The sequence below is a fragment of the Nicotiana sylvestris genome, chromosome 6 (assembly GCF_000393655.2).
Source record: "Nicotiana sylvestris chromosome 6, ASM39365v2, whole genome shotgun sequence".
In the NCBI taxonomy this organism is placed as follows: domain Eukaryota; kingdom Viridiplantae; phylum Streptophyta; class Magnoliopsida; order Solanales; family Solanaceae; genus Nicotiana; species Nicotiana sylvestris.
The window spans coordinates 203,369,317-203,389,667 of NC_091062.1; the positions used below are offsets into that span (position 1 = coordinate 203,369,317).

At 35.2% G+C, this 20,351-nt stretch overlaps 2 protein-coding genes across 2 annotated transcripts; both read right to left on the minus strand.

Annotated features, from left to right (window-relative positions):
* Positions 1–6,728: 6,728 nt before the first annotated feature.
* On the minus strand, positions 6,729–8,651 carry LOC104222548 (putative UPF0481 protein At3g02645). The gene has a single exon (XM_009773792.2). It carries the CDS (start codon positions 8,554–8,556, stop codon positions 6,904–6,906), a length of 1,653 nt encoding a protein of 550 aa, XP_009772094.1. The 5' UTR covers positions 8,557–8,651; the 3' UTR covers positions 6,729–6,903.
* An 8,632-nt stretch (positions 8,652–17,283) lies between these two features.
* LOC138871942 (HDA1 complex subunit 2-like) lies at positions 17,284–19,398 on the minus strand. Its single transcript, XM_070149868.1, has 3 exons — positions 19,342–19,398; positions 18,314–19,267; positions 17,284–17,307 (listed from the first exon to the last, which is right to left on the minus strand). Exons 1-3 carry the CDS (start codon positions 19,396–19,398, stop codon positions 17,284–17,286), a joined length of 1,035 nt encoding a protein of 344 aa, XP_070005969.1.
* Between the last annotated feature and the right edge of the window lie 953 nt (positions 19,399–20,351).

Consider the following 20,351-nt stretch of genomic DNA (forward strand, 5'->3'; position numbering starts at 1 on the left):
ACCTAAAGCATAATGTTCTAAATGTTGCAAAGACATACATGATTATGACCAGTTTCGCTTAAACGAGATAATCAAACATGAGACTGTTATATGTCCTTTTTTTTCATGCATCAATAATTTAACTAGGTGTAACTGAGCGAGATCCTAAAAATAGGGTATCTAACGTGCACATATGAAAAATGCAGAATGATTGCAGAATATGCATAATTCCTAGAGCATGGTTTCTAAATGCCCAAAGAGTTACAACATTTCAAGATGTGCAGGAGAAACATTTTATATTAATGTCATTATTTAGCTTAAAGCAGGATTTCTAAGTGATAAAGTGATGCCAAATAAGATGCTGAAACAGTAAACCTAAGAACATGGTATCTAATGCATGACATGCTTTGAATGGGTTGATAATGCACATATAGGAAATGTAAACTTAAGACATGGTTTCTACCCATTGATATTGATAGCATACATAACTACCCTCCCCTTTCCACTAGCTAGCTCCGATACTTGTTTACAACAGATTATTACAAACCAATACTGAAATGAATTATATAAGAAAATAAAAGATAAGGGGTTACACTATAGAGAGCCTGATTAGGACTTCCTTCCTGAGTTATGTAATAAATCACCTCAAGTGCCAAGATTGTTTCATAGCCCTCCTCATATCCGGGTGTGTCAGAGTTCCCTAAGGACCTCAAGGGATCCCGGGCAGTGCTCATACCCAGATTTCATAGCCAAGACAAAGTAAGTGCAGTGTGGAAAGGCCAACTTACATGTGTCCAAGTTCAGGGGGAACTCAAGGGTCCCAAGGCAAGACTCACACAAAAGGGGCAGAACTTAGTGGTCTAAGAGTAGAGTGAGAGTGCTTATCATAGTTTTGAAAAGGTTGAATTGGAAAACAGTTTTGAAACAACATGTTTGAAATAAGTTTGCAAAATAACAAAAGAGTTGCTTAGGGAAAGACAGTTTTGAAAGGAGAAGGGAATAGGATCAACAACAAATTGGAACAAGCCAACACACACATAACAAGTTCAAAGAATAGTATCATTTCAACATTCACAAGCAATGTAGTAAAAGTTTCGGGACAGAGAGAGCCCAAATCAGAAAAACATAAACATGGATGAGAAGAGAAACATATGTCCAGCAAGTACAAAGAACAAGTAGGAACTGATGGACCTCCAGAACACAAACTACTACTTCAAAGTATTAACAAGGGAATCATGCTCGAACTTAGAATAGTAATAGGCAATAAGACATAGAGACATTGTATGTGAGTAGTCATGTTGAGGACAGGGGTCTATTACACATAATTAGTCATGCCGCTTAGTGTTAATCAAGTAAATTAGGAATCTATGATACTAACATGGCATACTAGTTGAGGGAAATAAATAAGAACTTAAGTAGACATGCTGGCCGAGTATAAAACAAGACAAGTGAGACCCAAACATGCTGAGTACACACTTGAACAAGAGAAGGCAAAACTTAAGCATGCTGAATAAAGCAGTAAACAAGAAGAGCAATTAAATACATAAGCCATTAAATTAGTGCAGAAGGAGACATGGATTAATAGACATGAAGCACATATAGTTGAGTTTCAGAATTGAACTAGGAACATACCGGTTAAGGAAGCAAAATGCAGAAAGTAAATCAAGTAGAGTTCCACAGTCTAGCCTTAGCTTTCAGCTGGCTAGACAAATAGTTAGCACAAGTAGCGGAGAGAGAATAGAGAATTTTTATGTGTGTGTGTGTTTTTTTGAACTAATTGTTCGTGTCCCTGGAAGTGAGAATAAAGAAGAGTATATATAGTAGTTGAGATCAGAGTAAAGTAAGGTAAAAAATCAATCATTCAGTAATTAGGAAAAATTACATAATCAATCATGCATAAAATCAGCAAGGTTCTCTTCTGGTAAAAGGGTGACTAGTTAATGATAAAGAGTAGGGCATATAATTAAGGAAAGAAAATTAAATATTTAAGTACGGGGTGGGTAATTAAGGGGAAATGAACAAAAATTCAATTAAGGGAACAATCAATAAGAATCAGCAAGTACCACAGTTAATCGTAAACAAGGCAAGAAATAATCAAAGGTCGTAGAAATAGGAAAATAACTAAAAATCAGTATATAGGTATTACCATAGCAAATCAGTGAATAAGGATTCAAAATAATACTAATTTAGGGAAAATGATATAGGTTTCCCATGAATAAGCAACTAAGCCAAGTATAAACGGAAAGAATCTAATCTGAAACCCTAATAAAGGCATACTAGGGTAAATATTACAAGATATTCTAATTAAACGAAGAAGTAATCATGTAAATCAAAACATAGAATATTGGCATGTATCAAATAATACGGACAAGTGCAGAATCCAAACAAAGTGTCAAAAATTGGGGGTTTTAGCATAGGCTAGTTAGGGTTAAGGAAGAACTCAACAAAATCAATCAAAACACATAGACAAAGGGGGCTAAATACTTAAAACCAGAAAGTGTTTTGAAGAAAAGGATTTTCAGAAACCCTAGTTAAGAAAAAAGCGACTAAAATCAAAATAGTTAGTTAAAACGAGAGATTTTTAAAGGAAAACGCTTAATAATATTCGAATCACCTCAGATCTATAAAGATCTGAGAAGAATCGAATAGTAGCGCATCTAGGGTTTTCGAAAAAAAGTAGAGATGAAGAAAATCGGTTAAAACTCATGAATTCAAACGAAAAACAAGAGGAAATTCTTTCTTACAAACGAAAATGGTCGGAGACAGGCCAGTGAACGAGTTTCAAACCGGAACAGGTTGGCTTTCCTTGAGATCTTCTCAAGGACTCATGAAGTCGAAAAGCCATGGAGTATAAGAGACTAGAAGTAGTCGGAGAAGGCATGAGAACACCATAGGAAGGAGGTTCTCGCCAGTAATGGTGATTAGGGTTAGGGTGAGTTGAGAAAGAATTTGGGAGAGGATGGATTCAGAGGCGGTGCAAATGAGAGAATGGGGGTAGGGTTTGGGGGGTCGTTTGATTAAAAAGGGAATGGGCTAACGTGGACCATTGATCTGGGAGATCAACGGTCGAGATTAAATGGGGTAGGTGGGTTCCGAGTTTGGGTATGGGTTAATAGGGTGTGGGTCAGGTTTTTTAATTTAAAATTGGGCTGGGAATTAGGGTCCGATTTGGCTATAATTGAAAGTCAATTTGGCTATAATTTAAATAGCTAGTTTTTCCCTATTTAATTTATAAAAAATAGAAAATAATTTAAAAATTCTAAAATAATTTATAATACCTAATTAGCAATTTAAAAATATAGGATCTAATTTTATGCATATAAAACATAATTAAATCTTAAAAGGGCTAATATTGCAATTATGTGCAATTTAGCTCTAAAAATATTAAATGTAATTATTAAAATATATAAAAATTACCTTAATCATATTTTGGCATAAATATAGAAATCCAATAGATGAATTATCAAAATAATAGTTTTGGAAATAATTGGGGATTTTATGGATAAAAAGAGAGAAAATAAATCAATTTAAAATCTTAAAATTATGGAAAAAAAATAATAAAAACCTTGGGCATGCTTATATATATGCATATATATATGTTATTTTGAAGGTATTTTGCATATTGAAAATATATAGTGAAAAATTAGGTATCAACAGCTAGACCAAATGTTTCAACTCCTTCTTCTTCTGGTTCTCAATCATTTAAAAGAACTGCGGGATCAAGAGCACTTAGTGCTTGGGCGGGGTTCACGTGTTCTCAAGGTTCTACTTAATTTATGAACTACCAATAAAAATTCCTCCGGACCTTAAAGGATTTATGAAGTTTGTAAGAGATACCATGTAACTTGTATGACAAAAAATTATATGTATTATGTAACTTGTATTTTGGTAGATTTTGATTAGTTTCTTTTTCTTCTCAATGATGGTATTAACACCTTGTTGTGCTCATTCCATAGGGGGAGAAAGACTAAGGAAGATATTGCCATATTTTTTTTAATGCTATAATAAAATTATAACGCATTGCTTTGAATATCTCTTTACAATATTTTTGTCTTTAAATTTGAATTAAAACATTTAGGTCATAATTCTATAATATAATTTATAAGGAATTTTACATTCCTACGCTACATAGGAAACCTTATTACCCTCAATGTTTAAGGTTTGACTTAATTACACTTAGTATACCAAATTACCAATTCTATACCATAATTAATTAAGGGTATAGTTAATTGTACATTATTTACTCCTTAATTAAAGGAATCTGCACATTTCTCTCTCCTAACCCCTCAGTCCCACCCACGTTTTACCCATACCCACGTTCTTTTTACCATTTTCCATCTTCTAAAACTAAATTCTCCATCTAAATTCACAAAAAATTGAAAATTTTTAAACATAACAGTATGCACAAACGTGAAGGCGAAATGTGCACTACGAATGTGAAACAAAAGCAATAGAAGCATAGGAACAACAAGCTTCGCGCAACAACATCATGATATTTCAGATTTGGGTTTTCAAATCAAAATCGCTACAAATCCACCATTGACAGCCATTAAAAAGTTTTGAAGCTTTGAATTCAAATTTGGGTTTTCAAAAATTATTATTTGTTTTGATTGAGTGTTGTTGTAAATAATTGGGAATATGTTTTGGAGTTTATATCTCAATTTTGAGGGTTTTGGTGAAGATTTAGACTTGGTTTTGGCTGAATTTCATATTGAAACTCGAAGAAGAAGACATATTGCAGAAATTGTAGATAAATTATAGATAAATTATAGATAAATTGTAGTTACAGTTGGATTGATCAGAATTTGAACTAAATACATCTTCGTTGCCGTTGACGGTTTCCGACGAGGAAACTCCTCTGTTCTCTACTTCTCCATTCTCCATTTCTTATTTTTACTTCTGTTTTACTTTTTCTATTTCTAATCTGGGTTTATTGATTTCACACACTTTATACACACATTTGATACAACAAAAATATGAAGTCGTTACAGTTGGATTGATCAGAATTTGAAATAAATAAAAGAGATTTTTACATCTTATGCCATATATATTTCAAATTTTATGGAAGTCTGATTTTATGGTAATATCTATAAAATTCTTAAATTTATCTACAAATAAACTACACATCAGTTTTAGGATGTATAAAGCAATACTATTTTCATAATTATCAAAAAAAATTACTACATTTATACTACAATTAAACTACAATCTATGTTGAAAAAATGTTGACTACAAAATTTTCCTCTTCATCTACAAATTTCTACAAATATACTATAAATCAGTTTAAGTATGTATAAAACAGTATTATTTGTAAGGGTATCTACATAATTACTACATTTATACTACAATTAAACTACAATCTATGTTGAAAATCTATAAATTATCTACAAACTGGGTACATTAAATTTTATTATCCCAATTCCCATTCAATTGTAGCATAATTAGAATTTTTGACATAATTGCATTTTTTTCAGAAGATTTGTAGAAGTTTTAGTCGTTTTTATTTGTGAAAACAGAAAATAAAGCATCTACAATCAGAATACAAATAATCTACAATTTATCTACATTTTCTGCAATATGTCTTCTTCTTCTTCGAGTTTCAATCTGAAATTCAGTCAAAACCAAGTCTAATCTTCACCAAAACTCCTCAAAATTGAGATATAAACTCCAAACCATATTCCCAATTATTTTCATCAACACCCAATCCAAACAAATAATGATTTTTGAAAACCCTAATTTGAATTCAAAGCTTTCAAGTTTTTTAATGGCTGTCAATGGTGGATTTGTAGCGATTTTGATTTAATGACGAACTGAGATTTTGATTTGTAGCGATTGTGAGAAAAAAAAGAAACAGAATTTGATTATAAATTGAAGATAAAGGATTTCCGTGATATGATTTGATCTCTTTTCTGTTTCAAAACTTGAATTTAATGTAGAATCAATCAATCACAAGATTCTTTCCTGATTTTTCGCGCGTTATTAAGGGAAGATTCTGCCCTATTAATTCCTAATAAACGAATGGTACAGAAATTGTAGGAAAAATGTGGACTAGGCAGGTAATTTAGATACTATGCACATATTTGGTAATAAAGTTTCATATATGGTATAGGAAGGAAAAAATTTACCATCTTTTTTTTTTCTTTAATTTCTATAAAAATTTTAAAAAAAGTATCTGTTGGGTCCACTTAGGCCCGAGACCAGCCCACTTAGCCCGGGACCATTAGTTCGTGGGTCCGATCCTAGATCGGTTCCTACGAAAAGACCACTAAAACCGGGACCGCGAGGACATGCCCACTTAGGCCTAGGACCGGCCCACATGCCACCCTTAGGTTAGCAATAAGATGTATCGTATCCTATCTCAGAAAAGTTGAGTTTCCTTTAGTTACTAGTACTAAGTAAGGTATCATCAGTAATCTTATAATAGTTGGAAAAGAGAGAGGGGAAAAGAAAAAAATTATAATTTTCCACAACATTGAAAAAAAATTCAACAAGAATCTTGAAAGAGATAAGAGTCCATTGGCTGGAAAAATCAGGCCGTGAATTAATCATCAAATCAGAAAAACATTATAATAGCACCATGCATCTTTCGTCTAAACAAATCTCACAAACCAACCTTTCACTTTTAGCATTACTTCAACCAATAGTAATTCCATTGGGAGAGCCCTTTTTACTCTATCCTATGTGCTTTTGCTAATCTTAATAAAATAAAGATTACAACCTGGAAAAACCAAAAGATAACAGGGAAAAAAAAAAAAAAGACAGCTCGATGCACTAAGCTCCCTCATGCGCGGGTTCCGGGGAACGAATTGGGCCTCAGGGGTCTATTGTACACAATCTTATCTTATATTTCTGCAAGAGGCTGTTTCCACAACCGTGATCTCCTAGTCATATGGCAGCAACTTTACCCGTTACAACTTTAAGAAATCAGTCATCAGAACTCTGAATATGAAATATACGAGCACATTTATAGACTGAACAAAATGCTTGTAAAGTCATCAACATTAACAGCATAATACAAGCCAAGAATGTGAGAACTTGCCATGACCCAAACACATAATGCTTCATCATTTTTCCAGTCTTGATATTCCATCTTCCATTGTAAAATCCATTCACATCTTCAATCACTTTATCTAAGAATTGCACTTTAGTTAATCTCAACGATCTACTCATTCCATTCCACAAATTTGCAACCTCTTTATCACTCTTCAATCGGTTCAATATTATTCCTCTTTCCCTAAGTAACATTGCATCCTCTTCTGTATCAATAATCCCGTTCATTAATTCAGTGTAACGCGTAAAAACCAACGGTCCTGATGCATTACATGCTTCATATGCAACTAAATTCCTCAAAATGACCTCTGTGTTTACGTCTAGACTGACTGTAGGCAAATAAAATTTCATCTTTTTATCGTCGAAATTTATGCTCATGATTCCAGCATTGGTTGCTACAAAACTGACTCCAGCTTTAGATAGTTCAGTTACTGATGGGATGGCTATTTCTTTAAAAAGAGGGGGTTTATTGACATTAGTTTCAGAATTTACTTCAGCTTTTTCTTGAGAAAAAAACATATATGTAATGGGTAGTATAAAAAGTTTAATTCCAGGGAGATTAGAAATAAATTTCCAGGGCAGCTTAAACATGAGTTTAACAGGCCTGGAAAATACTATTCTTTTAAGAAGACGTACCGGACCTCTGTTTATTTTCACAAGGATTTTCCAGATTTCATTAATAAGTTGTCCGATATGACTTGATTTCCCAACGAAATTACTATTTTCGACTTGGTTGGCATCTGTTTGCTCGTGATCATCTTCTGTTATTTCAGAAGTTGCATCCAATTTGGGCACGATAAATTGGTACAAAAAGTCTAGCAAATGAGCACATTCTGTGACTTGAATTTTTGGGAATTCGTCAACCATTTGGAACGGAGAAAGCTCTTTACAGAACGCCGTTAGCATACATACCAGCATGTTATCAGCCAACTCTAAAGATGAAAACTGGAATTCCAACATTTTTCTTAATATAAATAACGGGATTTGATTTTCAAGCATAATTAAATCTCTAAGAATGGCATTATGCGCGGATTTTCTCCCTGCAATATCAACCAAATGTGACATTCTTGAGGAAACTTTAGTTAGAATTTTACCTTCTCTAATCGCGTAAATTTGAAGGAACTCGAGTAAAAAAGAGGCGTCTACAGCCATCATCCAGGCCAAAGTTTCCCCATTGAAATTCAAGTACTTATGATACGAACAACGAATTCTATGCTCAAAATTTATCAACTGTTCCACAAGATGCTGAAATTTGAGACTTTGTAACTGTTTCTGAGTTCTTTTTGCAGCAGCTAATTTGTACCTTTCCATATCGTGCAATTCTGTACGCCAATAATGGTATGGCCCTATTGACACTACTTGTGGCACGTATGAATCTTGATCGCTCAATAATAGAGATTTTGGGACGTTGAAAATGCTAACTGGGATTTCAGTATCTTCGTCAAGTTCTTCGTCAAGTGTTCGACGGATTTGAATAACCCATCGATTTTCATCGAAGTTTGAAGTAGTATTGCAATTTGAGGTCATGTTGGGTGGAAAAGAAACAGTTTCAGATACTTAATTAGATAACAAAAAAAATGTAGTGTAGCGGTTTCGGTTTATTGAATGGTGGAGTTAAGTGAAATTAAACTCTAAATTTATAGGTGTGAGAATGAATATAAATGTTATTAAGATAGACCGATTTCGCCTAATCTTAAAAGGCGTACCATAGCTGATATTATTAATTTATTATGGTTGCTACGAGTGCATTCACAAGCACCTCTTTTTTGTAATAAAACATATAATACTAAGTAGGATTATAATATTATCCTTTTGCTAGCCAAAAAAGATGCGTAAAATCGAATAAAGGGGTTTTTGGCCTTAGCAAAACGAATGAACTTCTAATAATGTATGGCATATAGAACCTTTGGTTCTAACATTTCTTTCTCCTTTTAGTGTTTTCCTCAATTTTCTTTAATCGGCAACTAGTTCGAGGTTTAGATTATGGTTTTATACTAGCTAGCTAGCTAACTAGTATTATAAGTAAAAACCTAAATCACACATATATATAGGCCACCCCAATGGGCCAACTGTAATTTTTAAATAGTGACGAATCTTATAGATTGCTTAGTATAGTAAATAAAGATATGAAAATCACGTTGCTTTTCTGATCTTTTAAGAGAATTTACCTAGCGACAAAAATTGATCAATCAATCAAAAATTTGACATGTTACTTGACAAATATATATAATTAAGAATCCATTTAGATATTTCAGTTGCAAGTTCATGCAACGATCTTGGGTAACGATTTAGACGTGTCTCTCTCAATATATATATATATATATATATATATATATATATATATATATATATATATATATATATATATATATATTGTCCCTGTCGGGCAGCCATTAATTAGTTGTTTCTCTTAAAAGAAGTAAAAGAGAAAGCACCAATTGTTTATGGTTTGTGATTTTCTTTTTTTGTTAAAAAGAAAAAGGAGAATCTTATAAGTTGTTATAGGACCACAAAAAATTTAAAATTCTAAGAGAAGCACTGATTTACAAGCGTTAGCAATAAAAATTGAACCTCCTTGACTGGACCACTTGGAAAATTATTATTTGGCAAAATATATAAACGGTCCCTTTAAGTTATCCTCAACGATCAAACAAACACTTTTACTAACCCCTTTACCATTTTAACACTTCAAATGGCTATTAAGTGTACCACGTGAACATCTGAGTCCGGCAAACTATATGCATGAATTACACTCGCTAATAACATGTCAAATGAACCAATTAAAGAATGACACATGTATATTATAATAAAAAAATTGACAAATGTAATTAACAAAAAAAAATTAAAGGAAAAAACCTTTTTTTCTTTTTTACCAATAACCATACACTGCCGCCCCTCTTATTTCATCTTCTTCCTTCACCTCCCCCCGCCCCCAACCCCACATCCCAATCCCCTCCCTAAAAAAAGACCTCTTACGTTACTTAGGGCATCTCCGACCTTTACCCCATTTTTGATCCCCAAAATGGAGATTTCTTCATTTTGGGGACAACTTACTCCAACCATTCCCCCATTTTTTTCCCAAACTTTTTTATGTTCTTCTAATTCTTCTATATTATATTATTATCTTTCATTTCAATTTTATTTTTTTATTTTCATTAAACAAATTCCATCTTTTATTTTTATTAATTTGTAATTTCCATAATTAAAACAATTCCATAAAATTTTAAATAATATAATTTGTAAGCAATTATTATAGATTAACTAATAATTCAAATAAAAGTGAAATCATTGCGATACAAGATTAATTAAATACATATTACATAACGATAAAATTCATTCGAAATACTAGATAAATATTCAACTTCAACCTCTAGTATTCTCCCATAAATGATCTATTAATGCATTACGAAGTGCAAAATGAACATTTTTGTTCTTAATTCTTCTATGTCGAAATAAAAATTCTTGAAATCGTTGATTTTTATCTACTGCCATTTCTACATAAAAATAATAAATGCACGAAAATTAATTTATCAAAATTATACACCAAAGTTAAGGTGTAAAATTAATACTATAAAGACCTTACATAAACATAATTAGGTATATATAAAGAGATAAATTAAAAGATTAAATAATAAAATAATAATAAAAAAGTGATGAATAGTAATGGGGGAGATGAATAGTGTACCCCATATTTGAGGGAACACTATTCATCCCCATTTTGGGGACAAAATTGAGAGAGAGTTGGAGCTAAATTCCCCCAAATATTTTCACCATTACGGGGGATGGGGGCAAGGTTGGAGATGACCTTACCTAGCAGGCTCTGAACAATGAGGCCAAAACATTTTGGAGGAGTTAGAGTTTCAATAAGAGTTTTTTGCCTATCTCAGGCTTCTACAGGGTAATTAGATCACGACATCAAGTGATATACATCACCATTTAAGAAAATCCTTGGAGTTCTTTGTATTGGAAAAAAACTGAGTCTGAATATTGAAGATGACGTATCATGACACGCGCACTGGTCAAAAGGTCAAAACGCAATAAATAGCCAAGAGGCACAGGCGATAACAGATAGGGGGAAAAGAAAGCAACATAGGTGTGGACCGTTACTAAAATAGGTACGAGTCTCGTACCTATTCGAGTCGTTTAAACATAAAAAATCAGAAGAAGTTGAAGATATGAATCTGATGACGTAAAAGAGTTTAAATACAGCATTAAATGTCAAATACGTTAGAGAATCTGAATTAAATAAAAATGATTGTGTAACGTTTCTTTTAAATATCATTTATTGCTCATAATTGCCTCATTAAGACAAAGGCATTATATCTTCTCCTAGAATCAACTATAAAAGGGGAAAGACTCAACATCTGTAAGGATACGAATATACGATTGAGTTCTTACTGAAATACAAAACTATTTACTGCTTTACCATCATTCACAAAAATATTTTATTTTCGTCTCCTGATTATCAGTAATCCGAATTTCTTTCTAGCTTTGACCAAAGACTTAGATTTTTGGTTAAACAAATTGGTTCCGTTACCGGGAATCTGATAATCTTTTCTTTTAAGTTACATCTTGTCCATTGTTATCACCATGTCAAACAACAACACAAACAATAACAATGAAAACATTTTGGGAAACCCTGAAAATCAAATCCATCAAAATCAAGGAGATTTACATAACATTGAAGTTGTTCCCTCCCCTCAAAATTCACCACGTCAATCTCATGAAGGCACTCCTGAATATTGTGCTGATCAACAAGACCAATCTGAACACTTTGAAGGTGGTACAAATGAAGTTTTACAAAAGCTAATTGATGCACAGGTCGGCAAAGCTCTTCAGGCTCTAGTTAGTCGACTGCCTGCTGCACCACCCACACCAACTCCTAATAATAATACATTGGAGAATCCCCATTCCGGTCTTGTTAATTCTGGAAATGGAGGAACCACCAGTGAACCACAGGAAGGGGAACCAGGTAATTCAAATAATTCCTATTTGCAAAATTTAGTATTAACCTTGCAGAAACATATTAAGGAACAAAATGAACATATTGAGCAAATCCCTGGAGTTCCGCCTGTAATAAAAGGATTTGACATGGACAAATACTCACAACAACCTTGGAAGCCAAGTGCTGCTCCCCTTCCAATTCCGAAAAATTCAAAATGCCTGACATCCCGAAATATGATGGTACTACAGACCCACATGACCACGTGACTGCATTTACAACAGGCGTAAAAGGCAACGACTTGACCAAACAAGAAATTGAATCAGTACTGGTCAAGAAATTTGGAGAAACACTCACCAAGGGTGCATTAACCTGGTATTCTCTTTTATCTGAAAATTCTATAAATTCTTTTGCTGAGCTTGCAGATTCTTTTATTAAAGCACATTCGGGAGAACAAAAGGTTGAGAAAAGAATGGAAGATATTTTCAAAATCAAACAAGGAGATTCAGAGTTGCTCAGAGACTTTGTTGATAGATTCCAGCGTGAAAGAATGACTCTACCCCGTGTGCCTGACAACTGGGCTGCAATAACTTTTGCAAGTAATTTAAATGACAAAAGTTCTGAAGCCACGAGAAGACTCAAAGAAAGACTTCGAGAATTCCCTGCAACCACGTGGAATGATGTTTACAACAGGTATAGTACGAAGCTGCGAATTGAAGAAGATACCGTACTTAAGTTTCATCATGAAGAAAGGGGTGGTTCCAGAAGATCAGAAACCGAAAAAAGATCGGGTAAAAACAGGTACGATCCATATATGGGACCTGTAGGAAAAGACCCACGGTCAAAACAAGATAGCCAGCAATATGATCAAAAATCGAGGAATAGGGACTCTGGTTCTTCATCAAAATTCAGAAATGATCGGAACATACAAGAGTCACGAGATGATGACAGAAGTTTAAAGGCACGGTTCGGCGGATATAACTTTAATGTCACTACCTCCGAGCTCGTGGCTGTTTTGAGAAGTATGGAAGATAAGGTGTGGTGGCCAAAAGAGACGCGGTCAAATCCAAATAGACGCAATCCAGATCATTGGTGCGAATTCCACAATGATTACGGGCACAAAACTTCAGTGGACCATCTATTGAAGCAAGGGTACCTCACTGAGTTATTTAGTGAAAAAGGTAAACAGGCCTATATGAAAAATAGGCAAGAGCCACCAAAGCCTCCTTCACCCAAAAGAACAGTGAATGTGATAAGTGGAGGGGGGGAAGATATTCACGGCATAACCTACACAGCCTCCAACAAAGTTTCTAAAGTAATAATTACACACGGGAAACGGGTACGGCAGATTTTAGAAAATGAAAGTATGTCATTCGATGATGCATATACCGAAGGAGTGATAACTCCACATAATGACGCACTGGTAATATCTTTACTTGTACATGATACTAATGTAAAATGAGTTTTGATTGATCCAGGGAGTTCCGTAAATATTATACTACTAAGGGTATTACGTGAAATGCAAGCTGAAGACAAAATGATACCCAAGGCGCATACCTTGTCAGGCTTCGACAATTCAAGTGTGGTAACAAAAGGAGAGGTAATTCTAACAACTTTTGCTGCAGGTGTTGTTAAAGAAACTAAATTTCAGGTAGTTGATATGGAAATGGCCTACAATATGATCATGGGGAGGCCTTGGATCCATGATATGGATGTTGTTCCATCAACTCTACATCAAGTTATTAAATTTCCATCACCGTGGGGGATTTGTCAAATTCGAGGGGATCAGCAAACAGGCAGGAGTATCAACGTTGTAACAGATACGAGCACCGTAAACAAAGAAAAATAGCAATTACAGGAAACAGTTGAAGGTGCCAGCAATCAAACCTCAACTAAGCAAGAGAAAACAGATTTAGACTCGAGACCTGATACAATTCAAGAACCTGAGAAGAATGAAAATATCAAAACAACCATCGAAGAACTCAAGGCTGTGATATTATTTGAGCATTCGCCTGAACGAAAAGTTTATGTTGGAGCTAATTTAAACTCAAACATGCGAGGTATGTTAATTAAATTTCTAAAATCTAACGTGGACTGTTTTGCTTGGTCCCATGCTGACATGACAGGGATACCACCGGATGTGTTGACTCATAAATTAAACGAAGACCCATCCTTTACACCAATAAAGCAAAAGAAAAGAAAGCAAGGGGCTTTCAAAAAACTAGGTGATTCAAGATGAGGTCCAAAAGCTATTAGAAATTGGGTCAATCCGCAAGGTAAAGTACCCTAATTGGTTAGCCAACACAATTGTTGTACCTAAGAAAAATGGTAAGTGGCGAGTCTGTGTAGATTATACAGATCTTAATAAAGCTTGTCCAAAAGATTCTTTTCCTTTACCACATATAGATCAATTAATTGATGCAACTGCAGGACATGAACTTTTAAGTTTTTTAGATGCATATTCAGGGTACAACCAAATTAAAATGGACCCTAGTGATGAAGAAAAAACTTCTTTCATCACAGACAGGGGGACTTACTGTTATAAAGTAATGCCCTTTGGTCTCAAAAATGCTGGGGCAACCTATCAAAGGTTGGTCACCAAAATGTTCCAAGAACATTTAGGGAAGACAATGGAGGTATATATAGACGATATGCTCGTCAAAACCCAGCAGTCTCATGATCATATTTCTCATCTATCTGTTACATTTGAAATTTTGCGAAAATTTAATATGAAACTCAACCCAGAAAAATGTGCATTTGGAGTTGCATCAGGTAAGTTTTTGGGTTTTCTTGTTTCTAACCGTGGTATTGAGGTAAATCCTTCTCAGATCAAAGCAATAGAAGAAATCCCTGATATCCTTACTAATAAAAAGGAAGTTCAAAGATTAACGGGAAGAATTACAGCTTTGGGGAGATTTATTTCCAAATCCTCAGAAAAGTGTTTTAAGTTTTTCTCTGCACTCAAAAAGCAAGATCATTCTGAATGGAATGAAGATTGTCAACAAGTCCTTAGAAATTTGAAAGCTTATTTGTCAAAACCACCGTTATTGGCAAAACCAAAGGTGGGAGAAAAGCTTCTCATCTATCTGGCTGTATCTGAAGTTGCGGTAAGTGTCGTTTTAGTCCGTGAGGACCAAGGTAAACAATCTCCTATTTATTATGTAAGTAAGTCCTTATTAGATGCTGAGACACGATACTCACAGCTAGAAAAGTTACCATTAGCTTTGATCATGGCATCTAGAAAATTAAGACCTTATTTTCAATGTCATCCCATTATTGTAGTTACTGCTTTTCCGCTTCGAAATATTTTGCATAAACACGAACTGTCAGGAAGATTAGCAAAATGGGCTATAGAACTAAGTGAATACGAAATCATTTATCAACCCAGGACCGCTATAAAATCTCAAGTACTAGCTGATTTCGTGGCTGATTTTAGTCAGGGGATGCATTTAGAAGCAGAAAAAGAATTACAAGTTTTTAATGGTGCAAACCCGCGGACTTGGGTTTTATTCACTGATGGTTCATCTAATATAAAAGGAGCAGGTCTAGGTATAGTTCTCATACCACCTACGAGTGAAATTATTAGGCAAGCTATAAAATGTCATTCTATAACTAACAATGAAGCAGAGTACGAAACTGTAATTGCAGGTTTGGAATTGGCAAGAGAACTCGGCATAACACAAATTATAATCAAGAGTGATTCTCAACTCGTGGTCAATCAAATGTTGGGGACTTATACAGCCAAGGAAACTCGAATGCAAGAATATCTCAAAAAGGTACGGGAACTAATTAAGCAATTCCAAACTTGGAAGGTAATGCAGATCCCGAGAGATGAGAATGTGGAGGCAGATGCTTTAGCTAATCTCGCATCTGCAGTTGACGTAGCAAACGACGCAAATGCTTCAGTCATACATTTATTTCATTCCGTTCTCGAACCTGATAAGAATGAGGTAAATTTTAATCATCTAACATGGGATTGGAGAAACGAAATTATTGCTTTTTTACAGCACAGAACCGTGCCTATTGACAAAGGGAAGGCTCACGTGTTTTGCAAAAAAGCCGCTCGATATTGTTTTTATCAAGGAAATCTTTATCGAAAGATGTTCGGTGGACCACTAGCACGGTTTCTCAGACCCTCTCAAACAGAATATGTGATGAGAGAAGTGCACGAAGGACATTGTGGAAATCACGCAGGGGGAAGGTCGCTGGTAAGAACATTGATTCGAGCAGGATATTATTGGCCTAAGATGGAAGAAGAGGCAAACAGTTTCGTGTCCAAATGTGATAAATGTCAAAGATACGGCAATAATATACACAGACCAGCTGAGTTACTACACCCTGTTATAGCCCTGTGGCCCTTTATGAAATGGGGAATGGATATCGTAGGTCCACTTCCACAAGCAAAAGGTCAGGTAAAGTTTCTACTTGTACTCACAGATTATTTCACTAAATGGGTAGAAGCAGGAGCATTTAAACAGGTACGAGAGAAGGAAGTTAAAGACTTCATATGGCGAAATATAATATGCCGCTTTGGAGCACCAAAGGAGATCGTGTGTGACAATGGACCACAATTCATAGGAGCTCAAATCACAGAATTTCTTCAAAGTTGGCAGATTAAAAGGATAACGTCTACGTCATACCATCCAGTGGGTAATGGACAAGCAGAATCCACTAACAAAGTCATTATCAACAACTTGAAGAAGAGGTTACAGGATTCAAAAGGTAATTGGCCTGAGGTATTACCTGGAGTATTATGGGCTTATCGTACAACGACAAAAACAAGCACTGGAGAAACACCATTTTCAATAGTTTATGGTGCGGAAGCCTTAATTCTAGTTGAAATAGGTGAAGCAAGCACACGGTACGTTCGAGCAACGGAGGAATCTAATGATGAAGAGATGCGGGTCAACCTTGATTTGCTTGAAGGAAGAAGAGAAGCTGCATTGATAAGAATGGCAGCACAAAAGCAAGTAATTGAACGATATTACAATAGGAAAGCACGCCTCAGATTTTTCAAAATTGGGGACTTCGTGCTTAAAAAGGTGTTCCAATCTGCAAAGGCTGCTAATTCAGAAAAGCTAAGTCCAACATGGGAAGGACCATACAAAGTTCGTGACATTGCGGGAAAAGGAGCATACGAGTTGGAGACAATGGACGGCAAAGTTTTACCCTCACATTAGAATGCCGTCCATTTAAAGAGGTATTACTTCTGAGAAAGTACCCACGGTCAGGTATCGTCATGTTAAAAAATTTCTTCTTTTGAATTATTAATGTTTTACTAACGATTTTAGATGCTAGGCAAAAACCCTAACTCATGCCAAATGATGAGTCATTGTCTGCAAGGCAAAATGGAGTATTCTAAAATTTCCAGCCCAGGGTTACAATTAATCTGATGGAAATACACACGAGTTAGGCAGTCTTCATCTACAATCGCACCTCCGAGTCCCGTATATTTTTCTGTTTCAAGAAAAGTACCAAATTGAAAGAAATAAACAAGTGTTCGAGGCTTCCTACTTCACCGCTCAAACACTTGGGGACTACATATTATACACAGATATGTGTAGAAAAACAGATACGAATATCGAACAAAAGTCAGCCACAAAGAGACAAGTGTTGAGAAAAAGTTACGAAGTCTTCAACATTCATGAGAACAAGACATTCTTCATCATCGTGTTCAACAAACACAAGACATGCATCGTAATGTTTTTCCCATGAGAACAACAGAGTCATCTCTCAAACTCATAAACGAAGTCACCTCTCAAACCCTTCCTAATATATAAAGATAGGGTCATGACTATGTACTGAAACAGGTTATGAAGAAAAACCTTGTTTATTTTATGTTATGAAAAAATCTGTTACAAGAAAAACAGTTACGAGAAAGTTATAGATGTATTTTAATACATGTAATAGTCAAAAAACTTGTTAAAGTTCATGAATAAAAACTTGTCAAAGTTGTTTCATACAAAACATGTGTATTCCTATTTCTTTCATCGTATTATAACACCATTATGAAGTTGAGACGTCTTCTTCATTAAGTGTCGATAAAATAAAAGGGCCCTCTTTTATAAACCTCATGTTAATAAGTCATGAGAAGAATCATAAAGCATTTTCAAAGGATAAAAATGCTAAACTATTCTATAAGTCCTAAATAAGTAAGGAAAAGGCAAGAATAGAACACATTGAAGTACTAACAAAACTTCTTAATATAATTAAAAAGACTAAGTAGAAACTTAGTCAATAAAAGTTTATACAAGTGCCCCATTATGATAACTGGGGACTTTCACCAAAAAATCCCTTAAAAACTAAGGGATAAAACCATCATCCAATTGAAGGGGTTAGCACATCAGAAGTTGCAATATTAATTTCACTTTCAGCCACAGGCACGGTGGCAACTTCTGAAGAAGCAGCAACAGGAACGGTTTCAGCTGAGCTTGAAATGTTAGGATCAACGAGGGAAGCAAAAGTCACGGAAGCTTCAACTTCCACAGACTGAGTCATAGAAGTTTCACCCTCTGAAGCTGGAATTGCAACATTTTCAACTTCAACTGCCATAGCAACGACTTCTTCATTTAAAGGTTCTTCAGTCACGGGAGCTTCAATTGACGGAGAGGGAAAGTCAAGTGGTTGTTGGGTTCTCTCAATGGTCTCTAAAACTTTGGCCAACTCTGAGTTTAAATCAAAGTTTTCTTGACTGGACTCTATTAAAGTATCACGACGAGAGTTTAGAAAAGCCCAACTCACCTCTATGTTAAAATTCTCCTCAAGAAGTTCATACTCCCTTTCCCACATAGCAAGATCATTCTTTAACACTTGATTTTCAGCTAAAGAGGATCCAAAGGATGCTTCAAGGGAGGCATGAGAACTCTCTAAGGTACGTACCTGATCAGAAGAGATTTTTAAATCAGCTTGAGTCAAGCTTTGCACTAACTCCCCTGCATACTCTTCTTTCTTGGCCAAGAGTACCTTAAGTTCTCTGATCTCTTCACTATAATTTGATAGTTGTTCTGAAAATGAACACTCAAGGCGCTCCTTATCTTTCTCAAATTGGCTTGAAGAAGCCTTGGCAACTGCTAGCTCAGAAGTCAGACCTTGCTTTTGTTGCTCCAGGAGATTTCTACTCTCTAGCAATTCTTCTATAGTTCCCTGAGCATTCTCAAACTGCTCTTTCCAATTGGCTGCTTCTAGCTGTGCTCCCCTGGCTATTTCCTTAGCCTCGTGGATAGACTTTTCAGACGCACGAGCTTTCTTTTCTAGAAGGGAAATTCTACCCATCAATTCTGTACCAATGAGGTTAGCCTGCAGTGACAATTCATAGAAATAAGATTTTTTTTTTAAAAAAAAAAACTTGTTAGTAAGTGAAGGAAGAATACCTTCAAAGTAGAATGAACAATGTCATTCATCAAAATTAAGCAGCTATGGCTGTCCATCTTCTTCTTCTCAATATCTCCAATCAAAGGCCTAAGCTAGTCATCTGCTCCACCAGACTTCCTTAAAAGGTTGTTGTTAGCAGGAACTTCAAGCGTAACGCTCTTCATAGCCAAGCTTCTGCTACTAGAACCCTCCTCTGCATATTGAACAGAGGAAGGGGGAGCTATAGAAAGAAGAGTGGTAGAAGAAGTGAAAATAACAGGAGTCATAGGACTCGAAGCAGGTAAGGGAGCAAAAGTAGGTAAAGAAGCAGGAGAAGAAGAAATGGGAACAGAGGAAGAAAGAGGAACTTCATCTAAAACTGGACCTAGTTCTCCACTTTCAAAACCACCAACGAAGAGACGATGAATAGATTCGTTGGTGTCCCTCGGAGTGGTTTCATCTTCAGAGGGAATGTGAACAGGTTCAGTAAGAGAGGCACAGACAGGGGTAACTTCAGCTTCATTCTCGGAAACTATGCGTCTCCTGGCTCTTGGTCTAGCTATCAAAGAGGTGTCTTCGTCTTCATCATCCTCAGAATCTTCTTCTACAACTTTCCTCTTTGACAGCCTAGCTTGAGTTCTCTCCACAGAAAGAGAAGTACCAGAAAAGGCTCAAAGGGCAGTAGCCACTTTGGTTGTCATTCCTCGAATAGCAAATCCTGACAAAAAGAAGGATTTTTTTTTTAAAAAAAAGAAGGACTTGTCATATGAAAAATGATAAAGAGACGCATATCGTGAGTTTTCACTCTCCAACCATGTAAATTGGAAATGGATTTCCACGTTCTCGCCTCCATAGGCACGACTTTCATGATTAAATCTACCCAACCATGGAAATTAGGAACGGGTTCCATATCTCCCATGGTTGCTATAGAAAAGCAAAGAAGGATGAAATTAGAAAAGAAGTTGAAATTCTTAAGAGGTAAGAACGGTAAGTAAAAAAAAAAAACTTACGTGCAAAGTTCCACTTCTCA